The sequence below is a fragment of the Puma concolor genome, chromosome D2 (genome assembly GCF_028749965.1).
Source record: "Puma concolor isolate L17-30 chromosome D2, mPumCon1.1.hap2, whole genome shotgun sequence".
Taxonomy (NCBI): domain Eukaryota; kingdom Metazoa; phylum Chordata; class Mammalia; order Carnivora; family Felidae; genus Puma; species Puma concolor.
This window is the reverse complement of record NC_141677.1, coordinates 55,094,727-55,117,903: the sequence shown is the minus strand read 5'-3', so window position 1 is coordinate 55,117,903 and position 23,177 is coordinate 55,094,727. Positions and strand designations below refer to the sequence as shown.

Sequence of the window (23,177 nt, the reverse complement as noted above, 5' to 3'; positions counted from 1 at the left end):
CTGGGCTACTCACTGCCCTTTCCAAGAATCTCTACTATACCTGAAGGTATAAGAGCAGGGACCATGTCATCCACTTCACTGCTGCATCTCAGGGCCTGGCAGTGCATGGCACATAAGGTCCTCACTACACATTTCTTGAGCCAGTGAATAAATGAAAATGAACCAACTCAGGCTGCTTTCACAGAAAACACTGCTCAGTGTCAAAGTGTGATCTGTGTTCATTTGTGTCAAACACATTCATGTGTGTCATTTGCCATAGGATAAAGGAGATGTGATGATGCTCATGGGAAAGCAGAGGCAAAAGGGGGTGGATCCAGGCAGGGTCATTTTTTTATAGCACATATGTATGTGTGTGTGTTTGTGTATATGTATATATATAATTATGCCAAATGTTTTCAAAATTACAACCTATAAAGGGATTTTTAACGGAAGCTTGCTCACTTTAGTTAATGGCATCATTTCACACTGCAGTCAAGACAAGAATTTACAGTAGACTGACTGTAAGGCAATGCTCTTTACCCAGTATGTGCACATCACATACCACAGCCATTCACACAGAATGCCTTCCCCCATCACCAGCCCTGTCTCCACCCAAATTCTGATTATAGATATGTGATTTATTTGCCACCACAGATTTCCTCCCTGTGGGTTACGGTGGCTATTAATTTTAACAGAAGCCTTTCTGAAAAGTGGAGAAGAGATTGTGGAGGATGGATGCAGAAAAAGGAGGCCTTCACTTTAAGTGGCACTGTTCAAAGTGTGGCCCCCAACTGGCAGCATCAGCACCTGGGAAACTGCTGGAAATGCAATTTCTGGGGCCCAATCCCAGTCTTCTAGAGTCAGAATCTCTGGGGGGCCCAGCAAGCTGTGTTTTCACCAACTCTGCAGATGTTGCTAAGGCCTATTAAAGTTTGAGAAACACGGGTCTAAAGTGTCATTTACTCCTTTTCAAAATTCTCTCAGACACTACCCAGGGGAGAAACTGGGTATCTGGAATTCATGAAGGAAGCTTTTCATTATTTACCTTTTTGTACTTAAATTTTTTTTCAGCCACATGAAATTCTATTTCAATAGAATTAAAAACGGCAAACAAAGAAATCAAACTTCTATCAAGAGCACACTACAAAGGAAAGGATAACTCATAGCAGCTACTCTAGGGTGTTCCTGATAATCATCCCTCAACTGATTACCTGAGCAATTTCCCCTGTCTCCTAAATGACAGGTAAGGAGGAAGAAGACAGAATGAAGATAAGGTAATACATTGGCAAAATGGTATTTTGTTAACAGAACATATTTTGTTTGGTATTTCTAAAAATATTAGAGGAACTAAGGATGTCCCTTCAGAAGATATCAATGTGACAATGAGGAAAGCCAGGACAACATACCATTTCCACACTATACAGCACATTTTTTTAAGCTCAATTATGGAAAGCATTTGTAATGATAACTTGCCTAGATTCTTCAATAATCGGAAGAGAATGTGCACAGCACAATTAAGAGTCTGCATGCAGGTTTTAACCCTTGGCATGATTCTCCCTTCCTAAAGATGACAGCTGCTTTCACACCTTTTCAAATTGGGCCTTGAGACTGCCTTATTTTTAGTCGTCCCACTACAAGAAAACGGCTAAAAGGCTAAGTTAAAGTAATACACAATGCTAGAGACTCTACTGCTATGCTAGTCTGTTTCCAAAGGAAAAACCAGGAAACTACATGAACTAAAGGGCTCATCAAACAAAAACAGTACGAACAACTAGATGCACAGACCCCCTTTCACCCTAACAAAGGTGTAGGGTCAGCATCCCCTATGTTTAACAAAAACATTTTACTTTCCATAAATAATAGGGATCACGAATCTTTGTGCCTGTCAGCCACAACAGTCCCAGGCACTCATTCCTACCAGACATCCCACACCCTCCCTGCAATGAGGGGTGCCAAATGCCCCCCTTTGCCCCCTTTGGCAACTCCACACTACAGTGGACACTGGAAAACTGAGCTTGTGTCAGAAAATGGACACGATTTTTCATGTTGTTTTCTTAGAGTTGTTATCCATCCCCTAGGGTTGTAGAAGGAACGAAGACTCACTGAAGAGTTTAATCCTCATACTCACAAAACATCACACACTCTTGTAAAGGGTTATAGAAACTCATAGATAGAATTGTGCAAACTATTGCAAGAGCAGTCTTCATAGCTTGAATTCCTTAAACATAGTACTTTGCAATGAAGTTAGCCAAATACAGAGAAACAAAACAGTTTTCAAGTTTTATTCTGGGTTATTTTTAACTCCAGATTTTTTTTTTTTTTTTAAGAAAAGGAACAGAACTTGGAATTGAGTTGGTGGTGAGCAGAAAACTTCTCTTCCAATGATCTCTTCTTGAGCTAATCTTATCAAAGGTCTAACATGCTTTTAATGCTTGCAAATAAATAGCTTAACCCTACAGATAAGCTGCATCACCTTCCCCACAAGCTATGGACATTTATACTGAAAAAAGATTTTTTTAATAAAGTATACCCGAGGCATCAAAAACCATGTAGCTCATTTCAAATAGGGATCCTATCAAATATGATTAAATTGAACTCCTAAGTATATACTTTTTCCTCTTAAAAATTGGCTGTACTTAAGGATATTCCTTACCAGTATCATATGCACAAATGCCAAAAGATTAAAAAAGAGAAAAACAAATCTGGAAAAAATAGATCAACGTATTCAAAGGAGATAATGAATTATTTGTTTTCATTAAGCTACATATTGATATATAACATACCACAGGTCATTATAAAAGAAAAACAAACATCTAATAAACCATCAGGATTCTTTTCAAAGTCTTGTAAATTAAAATGCAAAGAAGTAATCTTAAAGCTGTGATAGCAAAGAAAAAAATTTGCATCTCTATAGTTAAATATTTTGGGCTAAAACATTTAAAAATTTTTCTTAACTAGGAAAGAAACTTCCCTGATCCTCTCTGTGAAATGTCTCACAGGAACTGTGTTTGAGCTAACACTGCACAGTGTGTGAGTAAAGGAACAGTCCCCAGGATTCCATGCATTAAGAACATCAGGGAATTTGTGGACAACAGGAGCCCTTACCTGGTCTTCCTTAAGCCTCCAGCATCCACATCCATCCTTTAATAAGGTAAAATTGTGTGCTGCAGAGAGAGGGAAAAGCCAACCAACCCTCGAGGCGGGCTGAGAGTGTGCAAAGCCCCAGCTGACAGCCCGCTTCCCTCTCCCCAGGCTCTCTGCCTAAGAGGCTGCACAGAAACCAAGTCGGTGCCAAATCTTAATCCCTTTGCAGAATCTCACATGAAGCTGCCTCACCTCTTCCATTCCTGCAAAGCCTCTTCCTGCTGCACTTCCTTCTGAAACCATTAATCACTGCAACGACCCACCGAATGAAGCCCAATCTCAAACCGTTCTGAAAAATCCTGCAACACACAGGGTGATGAATGTTTACATTAGCCAAAATGAAATGATGTAATATCCAGAATCAGGGGAGGGCCCTGATCCAGAGTCAGGGCATTGTAAGAACTTCTGTGAAATACAACTCTTCTAGATGAAGGGAAGAAAAGGATTCACCTTTGGGTTTTTATTAATCTGGCCTCTGTACATGTAGAGTTATTTGAATTGTTCTGGTCTCATCAAGAGCACTGTATTTTCCAAATAGAAATTCAGAGCTTCTCAGTTACCCACAGTTTTACTCAAGAGAATAAAAGGTAGCAAACAGAACCCAAAGTGAATTTGTGTGCAAAAAAACCTAGTATCCAGGGGATAATAGTGGAAGGTACCAATCCAGGGATATGGGAGCCTCCCATGCTGCAGGATACGAGAGCTTCCCAAAGCTGCAAATGCCTTCAAAGTAAAGGTAACTCCCAGAAAAAGCAGTGTTTCTCTAAGCCAGAAATCCATTTTTTCCCCCTAGAACTTTTGATGAACAAGAAAGCTCAGGGGTTCCACCAACACGGTTCCTGATGGGCAACTGCTATTGATTACTTCAGAATCTTATGGTCCCTGAATCCGGTGGGACGAGAAGATATGAGAGGCCACATTACTGCTGGATGAGCAGGGAATTGGCAGGGGGGAAGGGTTTGTCAACAGCACCTGCCTGGGAGAGAGATCAGCTAAGGTTTCATAACTGCTCAGAGGCTGGCTTGGGATGGGTGGGGATGCCAGAGGTAGACCTTGTTTTTGGACATGTTATTGATCACAATGTGAAACTTTACAAAGCATTAACCATGTGCTAGGCACTGTGCTAACACTTTACATGCACATCTCACTGAACCCTCACAACAGCCCTGCAAGGTAGATACTTTTATTGTTTCCATTCTATAGATGAAGAAACCGAAGCACAGAGGGGTGTTATTGTGGTGAGCAGGTAAGCAGCGGTACCCGATCTGCCTGGTGTGCTCCTTAACCACCAGTCTGTAGCTCCTGCCAGCTTCACTACCACCACCATCCTCACCATCCTCACCATAGTAATGATAATGATAATAGAATCACTCCCAATTATTGAATTAGTGTACTATGGAATAGGCACTTTGCTTAGGGCATTACATGAATATGCTCACTTGCCTTACAAAAGCCCGTTAGGCAGTATTACCGTCCCTATTCCACAGACGTGGAAATGAAGGCTCAGAGGGAATGAATGAGTTGTGGGGCCAGCCACACAGCTGGTTAAGGGAGCAAGTAGGGATTGGAGCCAGGCCTGACAGATTCCAGAGCCTGAATGTACTATCCTGAACTGTCCATTCCTCCAATGTCACTTTTGTCACTCAGAGCAATTTTGGAACACCTCTTTGGAAACTTCCTTCAGAACCTAAACATTCCATCTTGGTAAATATACATTTTTAAACATCTGTTTCATGTTGGGCACTGCAGAGGGTATAAATACATGGTCCTGTTTTCCAAAGGCTCCCTACCTGGTAGGGGAAGTGGAGGCAGAAGGAGGCCATTCTATCATGAGGGAGCCTGGGCTAAGTGTTACAACAGGGCCACCAACGGTGATGGGAGTTTGGGCAAGTGAGAAATTATTTCAAAATTATCCAGATTACTGCTAATATGCTCAGTGATGGTAAACATCCATCCTTAGAGGGTGGACGTAATTTTGGCTCACTCACAGGCAAGTCCATCAGAGCCAAGTCTGGGGAATAAAGTGGGTCATCAAGCTGGGCAATTCCATTTTTGGTCACAAGCTAGGTGTGGCTATAAAATAGTGAGATGGATTTTCCTGTGTGGCCCAGACTAGATCTGAAGGCAATTCCTGAAGGGTAGCTCCAAAAATGTTTCGAACAACGATACCATCTCCAGATTCGAGGCAGAGCCAACCAAAGCGATTCCAAAAGACCAGGCTTCTCAAGCACAGCACTTGACCACACCAGAGGCAGGGGCCTGCAGGATCATTTGTGGCGAGCTCCCTATCAGCAGGCCCAGATTGGCTTGCTTGCTGCTGCGTCCCCGGCATCTGGAACGATGCTCAGCATAGAGGGATGCTCGATAAATATTTGTTGACTGAATGTGAGATACTTTTGAATATGAAATGTTAAAAGTTGTCTTAATTATTTGGCCACACTTAAGACATCTGCATACTGACTGTGGACACATTCCCAGCTGAGTCCAATGGCTAAAGTAAGGCTTTACTTCCCCAGTCTGTCTACCGAGCCAGGCCCTGGGGGGTCAGCCTGGCCATGACTACTTCCCATCCTGTCACTACTCATGGCTGTTCTTGTACTCAGCGGGAAGAGAAGCGAGCACAGACACTAAAGATGCCACCACGCAGGTTCAGCTGAGGGCTTGTAGCCAAGTGGGCTGACAGTTTCTTCCACTAGTGCTGGCTCTAAAAATCGGGCAACACTGGGGAATGCTCCCACCACCAGTTAGGGGTGGGAAGGGCACCGTTGTGCTCTGCAGCCAAGCTGCACTCCTAGTACATCCAACTCTGGGGAACGAGGGCTGATCACGAACCATCCCCCGACCACAGCCTGACTCCATACACGTTTCAAAGAAAAATGAGTTGACACCTCTGAGACTCCGCAGGGTTTCCCATGCAAACAGGCTCAATGGGAGTTCAGAATAGATCTCAGGACAGTCTGAACCCAGGGGTTTCTCCAGTCTTCTGTGTGCATCAATTCTCGCCTTCTCGTCTGTGTTTGCTCCTGGTTTTTGTTTGTTTGTGGTTGGCTTACTAATTATCCACATAAACAAGTCAAAACCAGATGGGTCAAAGCCTCTCTGTCGCTAGGACCCTCCATGCCAAAGGAATTCTTTGGGTCTAATGTGACTCCCTTGGATGGCCTGTTCACCACCAGTGAAAGAAAGGGGTGGTCTCTCACTAGCTGTGAGACCTTGTCCAACTACTTAACTTTTTGGTGTCTCACTTACCTCACATTTTTTTTATTAAAAAAAATTTTTTTTAATGTTTATTTTTGAAAGAGAGAGACAGAGTGTGAGCAGGGGAGGGGCAGAGGGGGGCGGTGCACAGAATCGGAAGCAGACTCTAGGCTGTTAGCACAGAGCCTGACGTGGGGTTTGGACCCATGAACCTCGAGATCATGACCCACCCTAAAAGGCACTTAACCGACTGAGCCACCCAGGCGCCCTCCTCACTTTTAAATAAAGAAAGTAACAGTACCCGCAAACACAAGGTTGTTGAATGAGAAAATGCATACAAAGGACTTTAGTGCCAGGTCCAGAGTGGGTCCCTCTCATACTGGTTGTTACTGTTGTTTCAGACTTGCTGGAAATGGGGAAAGAGAGTGGGACAATAGGAGCCACTGACAGTGGGGAGGAACATTCACAGATTTCTGCATCCATTTACTATGTCGTTCTGCATGAATGATTTACGCCCTGTTTCAAGCCGCAAAAGGATTTGGTGTGGTTTCTATATTGCAGCACGTAAAATCAAACAACAACAGTATTCAGCTCTGAAAAGGATTTAGAGCCCTGAGTTGTCTGAGGGAAGCCACTATTGTTAACCACTGTATTTAGCTCTTGAGCTTCTTGGCAAAGAGAGTAACAAGAGAAACACACGGAGGGGGTAGCACAGATGTCATCCAATCCAAAACACAAAACAAAACAAAACACTAAGGGTTCAAGCCGAGAGACAAACTTTTTCCTGGCTCCAAATTTCGAGAGGAATTTATTAGCTGAGGTACAGGGTACCGGGTAATATAACGGATGATGCCTTCCCCGGGACGTGCATAAAAGATACAGAGACATCTTTCCGAGGGCCCGGACTTGCACGGCTCCTCCATAAAAGCTGAGGGCTCACGTTAAACTGCAGGTCGAGGGAGGCGTTTATGGTTTCACAGAATGTCAGCACCAGAAGGGCCTGCGGTCAAGCCCCCTGGTTTTTATAGAAGTGGAAAGAGTGTCAGGAGCTCAAGGGGCAGCTGGCTGAGGACCAGACGACTCTGTGCTTGTCCCCACTCTGGGCCCTTGCCCTCTCCCTCGTTTCTTCCACCAACAAAAAGAAGCGTCCCTTGGTCCCTTTCCCCGTGGGAAATGGCAAAGCCATGGCAGCCTCCTTCACACTGTGGGAATCCCTTTTCTTTCAGTTTGGTTAAAAATAATTTTGAAAATGTTTAAATTTTCAAAGTCCAGGCTGGCGAGTGTCCAAGTGGCTTTAGGAGTCTACAGTACAAAACTGCTGTCAGCTGTAAACTGTTGGCTGTGTCTGCCTGTTGTCAAGATGCACTCCTTACCCCGATGTCTAGTTTTAAAAGGCTGTTTCAGCAGCTATCATTCTTAAAAGCTTTCTAAGTGCCCCTCCGGTGTGCTAAGTGCCCTAAACAGTAGGCCTAGTTGTTCCTTCCAACACCACTATATGGAAGGTTTGTTCCATTATTCAACCAAGATTTGAACTGTATCGGTTGACTTCAGAGCCCAAGATCTTAATCACAAACTCTGTTACCTTTACAGAACGAGAATCCTTGCGAGGCAGGAACTAAGTCTGTCAACCATGCTTGTGTCAAGGCCTCTGCTTCAGCAACAGAATTTGAGTCCAGCACTTGGCAATTGTCATACAGACTGTAGTTCATTATCCTAACGCTCTGGGAGACTCTCTGGAGAGATGATCTTAAAATCGGGGCAGTTCTTTAACTGTGGTGTCCTGAGGACAAAATCAAAACAAGGCCCCCAGAGTACATCCAACACGTCCCATCTAACAGGAAAAATCACTTCTGGCCAATCACAGGAGACTGGTGTCTGCTATTCATAAGTAGGGGCAATATGCAAGGTGGTTGTGGACACAGGCTGTGGTTTCTGACACTGTCACTTCTCATGTGTGACCCTGAACAAGTGGCTTAACTTCTCTAGGTCCCAGTTTCCTCTTCTGTAAAAGAAGGTAGTAACCACAGGATCTCTTTCCTAGAGCTGTGGGCATTACGTGAGGTAACGTCAGCGAAGTTGAGAAAGTGGTGGGCGCATATCTTGGGCTCGAAAACAATGGGCTCATGAAAGCAGTCATGTTTTTAAGGCAGGTGTCAGAATACAGATTAATGGGGAAGTCAGTAATTAACACAAAGGTCCTCAGTATGAATTAGATGCTCTAAACATTTGGGGCACCTTCCCGTTTTCCACATATATCCCAATTTTGTTTTATCTAATATACACTTTTCCAACTCACAAAGCAATTATGGTGTATTATAGGTTCATCTAAGTTTCTAGCAATAGCCTTTATTGGCAACATGTAATATTTACCCTTCAGATTCCTGACCAAGAACGTAAACCCCAAGCCTCTGCTGTTCCTTCTCACCAGGAGTTTGCATGTAACAAGGTACTGATCACAAAGAATTGTCAGAAGTATGTTTGGCCTATCTATTCATACTAAAATTTTTAATTATAGTCTTTGATCAGATAAAATCATTGGAAAGCCACATACCTAAAATATCAAGATTTTTACTTCATGTAAAATTTCTTTTGATACATTTGCTCTAATTGGCCTTTTTTTTTTTTTTTTTTAGTGAAATCTTGCCATTGGCTTTTAAATGATGCTATGTAGTTTTCAACATATAAGTCTTGCATCTCTCCTGTTAAATTTGTTCCTAAGTATTTTATTCTTTTTGATATTATAAATGGAATGGTTTTCTTATTTTTATTTTGTAATTGTTCATTGCTAGTAAAAAGAATATAATTGATTTCTGAATATTGATCTTGTATCCTGCCATTGGCTCTTATTGATGGATATTACAAATAATATTCATTCATTCAAAAAAATATATCCTGAGCATCTATATGTTCCAGGCACTGTGTTGGGCTCTGGTATATAATGAAGAATAAAATAGATATAGTGCCTGCCCCCTCAAGAACTTGGGATTGAATAGGGGAACTGGGTGCAGGTGAAGAGTACTTCCCCATTACCAAGAAGATGCTGGCCCACATCATCACACAGGGTCCCTGTATGATGGCCATGGCAGAATTAGGACACGTATATATCCCCTTAGCAATGATTGTATTTTGATCCCAATCTCAATGTGAATCTCAATGTGAATCATGTGGCTGAACAGGTTTTCTTTGCTTCACCTGCTAAGATGCTTAGGGCTATGTTGTGGCCAAACTCTAGCAAATGACACTAAGGCACGAATCAAATATTATTTTGCCACATTTATTTTCCCATTTTTCCTGGGTTTTTTTTGCATCTTATTATTTTATCTTGTTTTGAGTAGGTATGTGTAAGGTGCTTCAGATCTTTTATGGATAGAGGCTGAGGCGGGAGGGAACGAAAGGAGGAAGGAAGAGAGAAAGGAAGGAAGGAAGGGAGAAAGGAGGAAGGAAGGGAGAAAGGAAAGAAGAAAGGGAGAAAAGAGGAAGGAAGGGAGAAAGGAAGAAAGGAAATTCCAGTTACTTGTTAATATTCCTGAGAATGTCAACTTACTCTGAAGATCTACTTCTCCTTTCTGAAGTTCCACCAAGATGTGATTTTTTTTACCTGAATAAATGCTGATCCCATCTGGAATAAGACCTGTTTCATTCTTACAAGGTTCTTTAATCTGCTTTTGGCAGGTCTAAATTAAACAAGGTCTATTGGTTTTGTTCAGACACACTGGAAGTGCTTTTCTGGCATGACTTCAATGAAATTTCCTTTCCTCATTATACATAGAGAATCTGGGCAAGAGCAGGAAAGGTAGAAGGAATATCTTTTCCCCAAGTCATCTGTGACAAGAGGCAGTATAAGCAGTTCAACATTATGGTCATTCAGACTTGGACTTGAATACTGACTCTGTTACTTACTAGCTGTGTGATTCTGGGAAAGTTACTTATCCTCTCCAAGTCTCTGTTACTTCATCTATAAAGTTGAGATAACACCTATATTATTGACTGCGAGTGTAATGAAATTTAGCATAGGGCTGAGGACACATCAATATAATTCTGCACTGAAAGTACTAGGCAGTGCAATAAGACAAGAAAAACAAACAAGAAGTATAAAGATGGCAAAGGAAGAAATACACCCAACTGCATGTGGCAGCTTGGTAAAAATCAGTTAGATTTCTACCTAATTACAACAATAAATTCTAGATGAATGAAAGCTCAACATGTGAAAAACAAAACATTTAAAACATTTTGAGAAGAGTATCTTTACAATCAAAGGTCAGGGAATATAATAAAAACATGAAAAAAAAACAAATCAAAAAGGAAAATGTTAATTGGATTTCATGCAAATCTAAAATTTCAATACAACACATGATAATTTGAACACAGACAAAAGATAACAAAGTTACTGACCAGAAGAAGGTATTGCAACACATATAAAGCAAAGGAATAATCCAACTATACAGGGACCTTTACAAACCAATGAGAAAAAGACAACCAAACACATAAATGGTAAAAGATATAAATAGGCAATTCACAGAAGCAGCCCAAGTAGCTAATAAACCTTACCAGTAATCAGGGAAATATAAATGAAAACAAGAGTGTGATAATATTTCCCATCCATAAGGCTAGCCAAAATGTAGTTTTCCATCTTCTTTCACTTACAGATTTTCCAATGACTAGTTTGACAATTGTCCCTATCATGGCTATCTCTTAGGAAGGAAGAGAGGATAGGGAATGAGGCCTACAATGGTCCCTCTAACATTTCATTTCTTTAAAATATCTGAGGCAAACATGACAAATGTTGAGACTTGCAACTCTGGGCAGTGGGTGCATGGCCATTTGCTGTAAGCTTCTCTGTGCTTTCCTATATGCTTGAAATAATCGTAAAAAATAAACACAAGCAAACAAACTATGTCTAAAACAATCCTGTGGATATTGAGGAGGAATAACATAATAGAACAATTCCTAAATAAGATAGCTTTTGAGCATGCTGACTAGACCCAGAATGGGAACCAGAATGTCCTGGAAAGGGACAGTGCAAAGGCTGGTGGGGGGGGGGGGGGGGTTCAGCAGAAAGGACAGGTCAGTGATATGAAGAGAGATGCACATTTTAGAGAAAATGATGGTCTAGAAAATAAAGTCTAAAATCAGAGGAACTACTCTGGAAAAAACAGAGAAGTACAGGCCGTGCTTGTCTACTCACTGCACAAATATTTACTGCACTAGAGTATTTTACTTGGTCTCTGGTCTAACACCATGTCCAGCCTTAGGGTAGATACAGACATATGAAATAATCAAACTAATGGCTGGTCTTGGCAAGGGGAAGGGGTATGGTTTTAGAAAGTCTTCTCTGAGCATGTGAACTGAAGTTAACAACCAGGTACAAAGAGGTGGTAGGTAGAATTATGTGTCCCAGGCAGAGAAACCAGCATGTGCAAAGGCCCTGAGGCAGAAAGGAGTCTAGAACTGTGAGGTGTAAGTGCCGAACTACAGAAACCTCTATGAAAGTTACTGGGGTGCTGTGAGGAAAAGCGCTGCGTGGAGAGATTGACGAGACTCCATCTCTGTCTTTCTCAAAGATCAAAGAACCAGAGAGAACCCACCCAGGGTGAAGGACCATTGGTAAAAGTTGAAAGACACCTAAAAGCAATAATCAAACTGGGCAGGAAAAGGATTAACAGGAGGACTTAACTGATCTGTATGCAGTTCGTACTGTGATATCCCCTTTCACAAAATCAGTTATACACTTGAAACTTTAAGACAAGTCAGTAGGTTGAACTGCAGAGTGCACTATGGGAAAGGTGCACTGAGAAGTGGAGATCTGCTAAGGAATGGGAAAGTTCCTTGCACATCGATTTTTGGAGAAACTCCTAGAGACAGAAGGCAGCAAAGTGGATTATGTCAGCGGCAGTTAAAAAAAAAAAAATACACCAACCTAGGAGCATACTTCTTGGACACTACTTCAGCCTAAGCTGGTCACTCATGAAAAATTCAAGAATCAGAAATTCCAACTGGCTTGGGGCAGGAATTTCTCCTGAGGGTTCTTGGATTGGCCTGCTATAGAGAACAAAAGATAATATTTTTTACACCTGCAATTTTCATAATGGAAACTGACATCTTCTTGGGATTAAACCAAGAGAAATAAATATAAGTGAAAGCTTTCCCCTAATATCATATCAAATCCAGGCTCCAGGGAAGACATTAACATTTTCTCATTTCAAACAACGCTCGGTGCTGGAGTCCTTTGGTGGGAGAGCCTGTGGCCTCAGATTTGCTCCAACGACTTTCTCTTAACATTGTGATGAAAATACCCACTTGACTCGAGTGACATTCACCTATTTGTCCTCAAGTCCAAGTGCAACCCCTTGAAAGAAAAAGCAACTTGAGACTATTTTTTTTCTCAGATGTTAATGGCCACCAATGTAGAAATATTGTAACACTGTCCACACAGGGGAAAGTGAATTACACTAAGCCTGGGGAGGGATGTGGCATATACCACTTCAGGCTTTGGGTCTGGCTTCCTTCCAGATATGTTACTTTGCCCAAGTCATCAACTGCTGAAGTCCATTCCCTCAAGTATAAAGGAAGCTAAAAACACATGACTTAGGGACACTGCTGTAAAAGTCAGACTTGGTAATGTTTTTTAAGCATGAAGCACAGTAAGCAATTGCTATAGCTATTGCTAACATTTTAAGTGATATTCATAAATATCAAGGCAAAAGGTGCTTTTTAAGGTCATGTTTGATGTTTTCTGATGGGCTAATTTGGGTGGAAAACCACAAAGCACTGGCAGTAATTATGACCTGGATACATGCAGCTCTTCTTTATAGGACCAAATTACCTTTAAAAGGGGTTTTAAATGCTGAATACAAAATCATCAAAGTCAACACTATCTGCTCATGAGGATGTATGGACTATATGGGCATGAGTACAGGGACTAAATGCAGCACACCATGACAATATCAAAAAGCTTTTTAAACTTTGGAATTCAGTTTTTTAAGATTAAAAAAAAATAATGAGGTACTTATGCTATATATTATGTAACATCCCCAATCAGAGACAGAGGAGGCATTCCACAATCACAAAACGTCTATATATTCTTCACATTAAGTGGAATAAATAAAGACTGCAACTAGCCTCATGCCAGTTCGAGTCAGGTTTTGCCACCAAATGAACTTGCTAGGAACTGAAGACACAACTCTTTGTTTTTAGTTCTTCTACTTTTAAAATAAAGTTCCTACACTCAGACATTTTACTTTTGTGTCTTTATCTTGCAAAAAGAAAATCTCACAGTACATAAAGATGTAAAACAACGTTCATCACAACATTGCTTTTAACAGCAAAGTGTTGGAAACAGCTTCACATGACTGCTTGTAGGAAGACGGATCACTACAGAATGGGAACTCCTGTAGAATACTGTGCACCCACTACAAAGAATGAGGCTCGCTGGAGAAGGGCTTCTCGACCTCAGCACTATTGACATTGGGGGCCAGATCATTCCATGGGGCGCTGTCTTTTGCATTGTAGGATGTTAAGCAGTATCTCTGTGCTCTACCCACTAGATGCCAGTAACACTGCCCTCTAGCCTCGGTTGTGACAACCAAAAATGCCTCCAGTCATTGCCAAGTGTGTATGGTGTGTGTGGTGGCGGAGGGCAAAATTGCCCCACTTGAGAACCACAGTTCTAGAGATGATCACATACATGGGCAGCCCTAAACCACTGACAAGTGGCAAAAGCAAGATGCAGAATAATGCTTATTGCATGATTCTAATTTTATTTAAATGGAAATCTATAATTGTAGATATGTAGAAAAGTGTCTGGAGAGCTATGCCACAAACTGTTACCGAATACCTTGAGGAAGTGGGCGGGGGGACCACAAGTGGGAGACTTTCCCCTTTTATTCATCCATTTATGCACTGCTTCAATTTCAGAAATGTGGTTTCTGAAGAAAAAAAAAAAGACTATGATATACAAGTTGAGAGCAAGTACAAAGGTTTAAAACTGGGACTAAAAGTCTTGGAAAATGACATGCGGTCGGGACAGGGAAAAAACCCCACTCGAGGTGGGTGTCCAGCAGGGCTCACAGGACACCCGAGATTGCCAGCAGCTGCTTCCAGCACCCTGGCCTTGTATGAGGCTAAACCCATTATCTGACCATCACCCTGGAAGTACTCCAGTCTGACTGCAGAACAACAACCCCCTAACTGCACACTCCGAACCTCTCCTCCCTAACTGCACGCTCCGAACCTCTCCTGAGGGCATTTTTTTCACTCATGTTCTTTTGAGGCAGAAATTAAAGGAATCCTGCCGGGGCTCAGCTGAAAGAGCAAGGGCTGGAAGATTCAGTTCTATTTCCACCTACTGGTAGGAAAAAAGACAACAAGGCACAGTTGAGGAGAGGCAGCACAAGCCACACACAATTCCCACCGACCCCCTCCAGTCCCAACAAGGAATCCTCTGAACTCCTACTGCAATGGACCAAAGTCTCAGGAATCACCTGACAGTAATATCAGCTTAACTGGGTTCAAAAGATCACGTGATTGATCAAATCCAGTACTGCACAGTTTCATAACAGCTGGGAGCTCTCTCAAGAAAATATGTAATGTTATCTTCATTACCTTCCCCCGAACACCCTAATTAGGATTCCCTGACCCATTCTATGTACAGCACTTTTATGAAACTCCTCAGGTTTCCCACAGAGGCAGGTTAGCATGGGGGTAAAAAGATAGGCTTTACAGTTGGAAAGACCTGGATTTGAGCCCCAGACGTTCCCATTTTCTTGCAGTTGACTTTGAGCAAGTCATTTAACCACCAAGCTGCCATTTTCTCTCCTGTGAAGGGAGAATACTAATGTTACACTTTATAGGGCTGTTGTTAGCCCTATAAGCTCATGAGCTCATGTTTTCAGCATAGTACTTGACCCGCAGGAAACAAGCACTAGCTATTTTTATTGCACAATAATTCCACTGACTTCCACCCATTTCCCATATGGAAAACTGAGGCAAAGGGTGATGCTCCAGAGGAAGGGAAGTTGGAACATCGAGACACATTCTGAATGTCATTCCCTCATGCAGGTCATGATGCAGGCCTCCCCAGACTCCCTGCTTTTCCCATTGTACTCAGGAAGAGGATATCATCTGTTGTCCTGATAGAAATGCCCGCATTTTTGTCTCATGACACGTGTGTTTCCAGTCATATGATCCAAATACTTTCCCTTCACTCAAACGAAGGTAGGCTCAGCTTGAGACAGACACCAACACAAGTGCTCTCACCACATGGCACTTTTATTGTACAAAATTAGTCTGCAGGAAAACTATTTAGTCTTCCAAGAGGAATGACTCTCAAAGTCCACATATATGGATTTGTTACCTAATTTTACACCAATTTTGCTTTCTCAGGTAAAACGGCATACACACTGATGCACTGAAACAAAATGAAAATTCTAGTAGCCTAGTATTTTTAAATGATTTATTACTGTAACCAAAAATAAAGGATGGATATGGTCCCTACACTGTGTTGGGTGATGGGGAGGGAAAGGTGAAGCACATGGCTGCTTCCAGCCCAGCTGGAGAGGTGGGCATGTCCCCGGCTAACTAGACATTCTGCTAAAGGGGCAAAAGCCAAGTGCTATGGAGCAGAGAAGAGAGAGACACTAATTCTGATGGAGGATGTGGAGATTCAGGAAAGATCTCACAGGAAAGGTAATTGTTGAGCCAGTTCTTGAAAGATAAGAATTAAATGCCAGGGGAAAGAGAAGAAGGGAAGCAATGAAGGGGAATCCACCAAAGCCCAGACACTTAAAATCCTACCGTCTTTTTGGAATACATTATGTGTATTCCAAACCTGTGTTGTCTGGCCATAAATTATCTGTTTGAGAAGACAGGAATAGAACTTATGAATATAGCTGTTCCACTTGGTATTATAAAAATTATTCTTAAAAGAATCAATGCCAAGTTCTGGGAAATGGGTCAATGCAAAACTGAAATTGAGGAAAAGTAACTATTAACAGCAGTAACAGGACTTATGTCACTTCTAAAAGCAAATGGATTCAAGCATCCGTTAAAAGGTTTTCGGTAGGGGCGCCTAGGTGGCTGAGTTGGTTAAGCGTCTGACTCTTGATTTTGGCTCAGGTCATAATCTCAGTTTGTGGGGTCAAGCTCCATATCGGGCTCCATGCTGATAAGGCAGAGCCTGCTTGGGATTATCCTTCTCCCTCTCTCTCTGCCCCTCTCCTGCTCACGTTCACACTTTCTCTCTCTCTCAAAATAAATAAACAAACATTAAAAAAAAAAAGAGCTTCAGGGTATCACTACAAAATTTATATCCCAGCCAATATTAGGATACAAATACAAATACAAATACAAATGTATGATACAAATACAATTTGTATTAGGATACAAAATAGTATCCTAACGTATTTGAAGAATTATATTAATGTTGTTATAAATGCATATTTAGAGTTTTCAATAAAGTTAGTCATAATACATTTCCATTTAGAGATAAAAATCACCAGGTTTACTAAATCCAGGCCATGAAGAGCAAAATGAATTTCATATTACATACTAACTCTAATCAACTGGTAGGAGTGGTTGGGATGTTTCATTATAAAGGATTTTTAGGCCATGTCCAGAGTCACCAAAAAATAAACAAATAAAAAAATTAAAAAAAAAATAAAAGTCTGACGATAACTAGTAATGTCTGCCCTGGGTGTGGTGGGTAAGTAACAACATATGTGCCCAGCATTGCCACTCCTGACTTAAAAGTTAAAGAAAGCTGAAAGGAGGAGAATCAAATCATTCAACTGGCATCTATTTGTTGAAACTGTTTATTTAGTAAAAGTCTCTCAACATGCTTGCTCCCTTGTACTTCTCTTTGCTCCCCCATATCAGTTCTGCTTCTGTAACTTCACTTCCTCATCTGGAACATCGCCCTTTCTGAATTCCTGCACATCCTTCAAGATTTAACTCAAGACCCAATTTCCATGAAGCCATTCCTGACCATTTGGAGCCCTCACTGAGCTCCATATGACTTTAGTTATATCAGCTACAAGTTTTTTGTAGCCAGTTATTTGGAATTCAGAACGTGTTCACCTATGAAAAGATATATAAATGTTGATGATTATCCTAAGCTAGTCTATAAAAATCTAAGTAAATGATATGGGAAAAAATGTATTTGCCAGAATGTTCATTTAAAGATAAACTGTGATGAGCTGCTTGGGGTCAGGGGTTACACTCTGAGAAAAAGCCCAAAGCTTGGAGTGGGAAGCTAGGTATGGAAGGATGAAGACAAGAGCCGGGAGAGCTGGGTGCTCCATGGGGCAGGTGAGGGGCAGGGAGGAGAAAAAAAAAAAAAAAAAAAGAACTCCTGGTACCACCTTTGCACTGGGAGATGGCAGAGTGGAAGGAGGAGTTGTTGCTGAGGGGAAGATGATATCAACCCTCTGCTCAGTAAGCCTCCACAGGTGACATTAATTTAACCCGCATCATTACAGGAGAAAATGAAAACAGAAAACTCTTATTGTAATTCTAGGGATTGAATGTAAATGTATATTTGAAAAATAACATACGGGGCTCCTGGGTGGCTCAGTCGGTTGAACATCCAAATTCAGCTTGGGTCATGATCTCGCAGTTCGTGATCTTGAGCCCCCGATTGGGCTCTCTGCTGTCAGTGTGGAACCTACTTCAGATCCTCTGTCCCCCTCTCTCTCTGCCCCTGCCCCTCTTGCACTCTTTCAAAAATAAATAAACATTAAAAAAATAATAACACATGTCACAATTGATGTTTGAGAGAAAAAATGGCTTATTTGTTGGAGAATAAAGAAATAAGTGGAAACTTTGGAATAAAGAAATAAATAGAGATGTTCTGAGTAGTTTCTGAGCTTTGATATGTATGGATCACAAACTCAAATGCCTACAAGAGCCAAGCAGATAAATGAAGTGGGTAACCTAAGTAAAATGGTGGAAACAGGGATGGTAAAATGTAGACACGATGCACTCCATTTAGAAACATTCAAATTCAAATTTAAACTCAAATAATAATGGTAACAATCGTCAAACACTGAAGGCGTATCATATTTCACCCTCAGTAACTTCTATTGTGCCCATTTTATAGATGAAGAAATTGAAGAGGAGAGATTCAGCCTTTTGCCTGAGGTAAGAACACGGTGGAGCTGACAGCCACATCCAGGCAGACCTACCCTTACCCCCCTAATTAGTGCCTGGAGCATGCTGAAATGGGTGAAAGAGAAAGAGAGGTAAAAGAGGGGACGGAAGTAGGAAGACAAGAGTTAACAGAAAGAGGGGAGAGGGCAAAACCAAGAGCGATAACAAGCAGAGAGGAAGGGGAGTAATGAAATGGTGAAGAAAAAGCAAGATGTAACCAGACAAGGGCTGAAAGGGAGGTAGTGAGAGAGGGAAGGTGGTTAAGAAGAGGGTGCATATGCACCTCGAGATGGACTACTGAGGTGGGATGGGAGGCAGGGGGAGAAGAAGGAATTGTGTAATGGATGCCTTCCCCTAGTTGGGGAAGAAAGAGGAGCCAGGAACTAGGCTCCAGGTGGTGCCCCACAGAGGAGACTATCCCCAGCCAAGGTGGCTTCAAGGTGTCAGAAGAGCAGGAAAGCAGTATCTTTGGATATTACCTTGAATTCTGACTTAGAACTCTCTCCTTGTTCCAGACCTCCACCCTCACCCCCACCCCAGCACTAATATATTATTCCTGAGTAGAGTTCCTGCTTTAGGTCTTGATCTCGAATGGCACTCAATCTCCTTTGAGTTATCAGAGTTACACTACTCCCATAAAATGAACCAGGAGGTGTACCATGTTTTTGTTTGAGGCCAATTGTATCATATTAAAGTTCTGTATTCCTCTTGAAAGCACCCTGACATGATGGGGGTGGGACGTGGGCTTCGTAGCCAAGCAGAACTGGAGTGACATTATAGCACAGGCTCTGCCAGTGAGTTACTTAGCTTCTCTGAGCTGCAGGCTTTTCAGCCATAAAAAGAGAATGTTTGCAAACGATTCATTTTCCTTCACCCCTCACTCATTCGTTTCATTCATCATTTATTAAATAACTCCCATTTGCCAAGTTCAGTGCTAAGCACTGGGGGAAGGCAGGGGAGTAGGGAGGAAAAAGTCAATAAAACACCATCCTATCCTTGGTGAGTTAATAGTTTAGTAAAGGAAGACAGACACTTAAATTAATCCAATTGAGTCAAATGGTACTGGTGCCAAAGTGATTAACAGTTAGAGCCAGATTGCCTGGCTTCAAATCCTGGCTTCATGAATTATTAGCTAGGTGATCCAGTGCGATTTTACTTAACGACTCTGTGTCTCTACTTACTCATCAGTACAATGAAGGTAATAAATCTGTTATGAGGATTTAACTAGTTAACACATGCAAACCTCTCAGTGCCTAGCACATAGTAGCACTCCAAACATGTCAACTATTATTATGATGATGGAATAAGTGTGGGGTATTATGGAAACAAGAAGGAAAGTGGTCAATTCTACTTGATGAGGAGGTTGGAGAAAGACTTCATAAAGATGTTGTCATTCGAGTTAGTTTTGCAGAAAGTTTGGCAGTTGTCAAGTGGATAAGAACAGAATGGGCATTCCAGGCAAAGGAGGTAACAGGAGCAGAGGCATGAGCAAAGGAATAGCCTGGACTGCTCCAGAACCCGAGAAACCTACAGTGACTTCAGGGGAGGATGGGAGGCAGGAGGGCACAGCCTGATGGAAGAAACATGTGCCACCATGAAGGTTTGGTCCTTATCTTATGAGCACCAGCTAGAAACACACGCTAGGTAACTTCTATTTATACGTCCCACTTCTCTCCCCTACTTCCCCAAATCCCACTCTTTTTCCTTCTCCACCATGTTCCATGCCCTGGAGGTTGACTAATACAGACTGCACCACTGACTCTTTCCCTCATCCAATGGAGAGTGCTGGCAAGAATTCAGAAGAAGGAAGGAGAAAGGAGGAGTATTTATTTTCATCTCTCCTTTCCTGTCACTGTTGCAGTTGCATGCATCTTTCCACTAAATGCAGCTCAAGTCAGGCAGCTCTCTCTCTTTAAACAAGTAACCACTCCCTCCCCTTACCCTTCCAGGGCCCGTAGTGCTAGCCTCCAGGGTCCTGAACTAGCCCTCATTTAGGTCCCTCTCCCTGCTACACCTTTAAAATATCACCTTCATTAAACTCTTCAAATCACCCATTTTGAGTGTGCCATGTGCATCCTGCCTTCACCCTGACTTGTAAAAAAAAAAAAAAATGCTGAAGGGCTTTTCACAGGGAACTATGTGAGCAAAGTTGCACTTCAGAGAGGTCTTTCTGGCTCCTGAGTGGAGGGTGGTTTGGGGGAAGGGCACAAGAATAAAAGAAAGCAGAGCTTCTGACTCAGGAATATTTGTTACAGATATAGATTCCAGCCCCAACCCGACCCAAGACTCTGATTCAGCAGGCCTGGAATAGGGTACCCAAATCTACATGACTATGATGCAATCTCACAGTTGTCTAGGAACACTAACCAGTACTTGGGGCAGGATCCAGAGAGATCCAGAGGAGAGGGGTGGATAGCTGACAGAACGCCATCTGGTCCAAGAGAACCTGGAGGGATGGGGAGAAAAATCAGAAGCAAAGGTAGGGGGATTTGTTTTGACAAGGCCAAGAGACACCTTTTCTTTTGAGAGCTGACAAAACAGAGTGTAAATGAAAGTTAAAGAAATTCTTACCTTGTAACTTCAATATCTTATGGAAGCAGGAGGCAGAATCATACACCATGACTGAAAGGGCAGGCAAAGGTGAGGGGTTAGAGTGACAGAGGTTTGTAATAGCCATTGTGGGGCATGGGTTAGGGTGATGATAACATTTTAAGACTGCTTGGTGAAGCTAAGACAAGAGACCATGAGTTTTAAGTTTTGTCATTTCTCTCTGGCAGTATTTGGTGGTCCATGTCTAGAAATAAGAAGGCAGAAGTTGGATTGATTCCAGTTGGGAGGGTTACAGAGTAGGTGTAATGAAAAGACAAGGGGCCCAGGATGTTGAATCACACACAAGCATGGGAGCGGCAGCACGAAAACCTGAGGGGGAGCATCCAACAGATGCTGTCCTTGGTCCTGAACTAGCATTGCACACCAAAGCATGGTCATTTCACCGTGAAATTGGGGGTGGGTTGGTATCCGTTCCCCTGCTCCTCTGTCACACCCCACTATAGAAGACTCATGCTGTCAAAGGACTATGCTTCCAGTCCCACACTACTGTGATTGGGGTGAATGCAGGGCCTACAGCCTGGGCACCATCATTTGTTGAAGACACAGTTCCAAAATCTAAGGATTTAAGGAATTAATTCAATAAATATTTATTGAGAACTTTCCATGTACCATGCAAGAGATAGAGCAATAAAAAATACAGGGAAAAATTTTTTTCCCCAAGTCAAATCTTTTATCTGCTTTTCTTAACACCAGAGGGACCCATTCACCCCTTCCCTTTTCTCTCCAATTCCTTTTCACCTTTTACCAGCTGCAAAGCTCTTTGCAAAATGACCTCCCTTGAGTTCACTTTCTCTCCACACAGATCTCTGTGATTTCTGTTCTTCTTCTTCCCCTGGGTGGTCTTTATTCTATAGATGAACTTAGCTTCTCTCCCAGCCAGCCAGAATACTACCTCTTTTGGAAGAGAGAGAAAACACAACACTGAAAAAGCAAGCACAGACTTATTTTTAGCAGGCTAGAGGAGGGGAGAAAAGTTGTGAACAACGATACACTAACTTTTGTGCCATGTTGATATCTAGAAAGTCCTCTCCAAGCAGAGAGGGAGGCCACATCATTGCATCACTGACTCTATCAGCTGACCATGGAACTTCCCCCAAATAATCTGAAGATGACAGTGTCATCTCTGGAACTGTTCTGCAGTCCCTGCTGCACTGTAGCAGCCAGTGGTCCTATTCCTCCCTGATAGTGCGGGTTGACCCTAGCTTTTCTGGCAGTGTGACAATTTGAAATTAATTTTTAAAAATTATTTATTAAATGTCTTCTGGTCTTCTTTTGTTTTCCAGAGCCTGAACTAAATGTTGGAACATAGAGATAACTAAGGACAATTGCTGTCTTCAGAGATTTCATAATTCAATGCAGCAGGCAAATATGATGCAATAAATTCTATGTCTGCAACGTGACCAAAGTACAGAAAGAACGAGGCATGTGGTGGTAAATTCTGTTTTAGGTTATGTTGAACCAAAATTGGTTATGGGAATCCAAAGGTCATGTCTTTTATTGAGGAAGAAATAAAATCAGCAGTACATAAGGTTTTACTCGTAGGGAGTAAGGCCAAGAGAAGGCTGGATGTGAGTCTGGGTGTAGGACTGGCAAACGGGTTAAGTTTCTCTAGATGGCAGGTATCACAGGCAAGCCTTGGCTCCAGAGACAGCAGGTGAAAAGAAGGGAAAGGTATACACTCTATCACCTTTCCAGTGCAATCCAAGAATGTTAGACCAGATTAATGGATAGTTGAAACAAAGACAAGATCTCAATGACTAGGACAGACAAGGGTCCAGAACCCAGGACAGGTAGAGGCAGGGGTTGAGTGAGCAGCTGGAGTGTAAAATATAAACATGGGGAGTGACAGTTAGAGACAAGCTAGTAGAAGATCTAGGAGCAGACAGTTTCCCTAAGGAGTAGTGAGTGAGAATCAGAGGCCAGGGCTAAACATGGCTATCAACATATCACAGTCCCTCCCATCCTTTCCTTTATGGCTGTTTCATTCTTAACTGACAACATCACATACTCCACAGTCTTCACTTATGGAAGCCTCACCTTCTTGGTGGGGAAGGAGGGGGACCTGCCTTTCTCAACACCCCATGCTGGGAGTAGGTCTTGAA

General features: G+C 42.1%; 1 protein-coding gene across 9 annotated transcripts in view; it reads right to left on the bottom strand.

Moving 5' to 3' along the window:
• Nucleotides 1-23,177, bottom strand: part of PLCE1 (phospholipase C epsilon 1) — a 323,759-nt gene that overhangs the window by 227,293 nt on the left and 73,289 nt on the right. Inside the window, exon 1 of one of the 9 annotated variants that reach the window (XM_086680409.1) lies at nt 3,316-3,890. The exons of the other annotated variants lie outside the window; for them this stretch is intronic. Coding sequence (XP_086536535.1) covers nt 3,316-3,366 — 51 coding nt within the window. The 5' untranslated portion in view covers nt 3,367-3,890. Of the gene's footprint in view, nt 1-3,315; nt 3,891-23,177 lie in introns of those variants that run through there. 9 annotated transcript variants of the gene reach the window in all.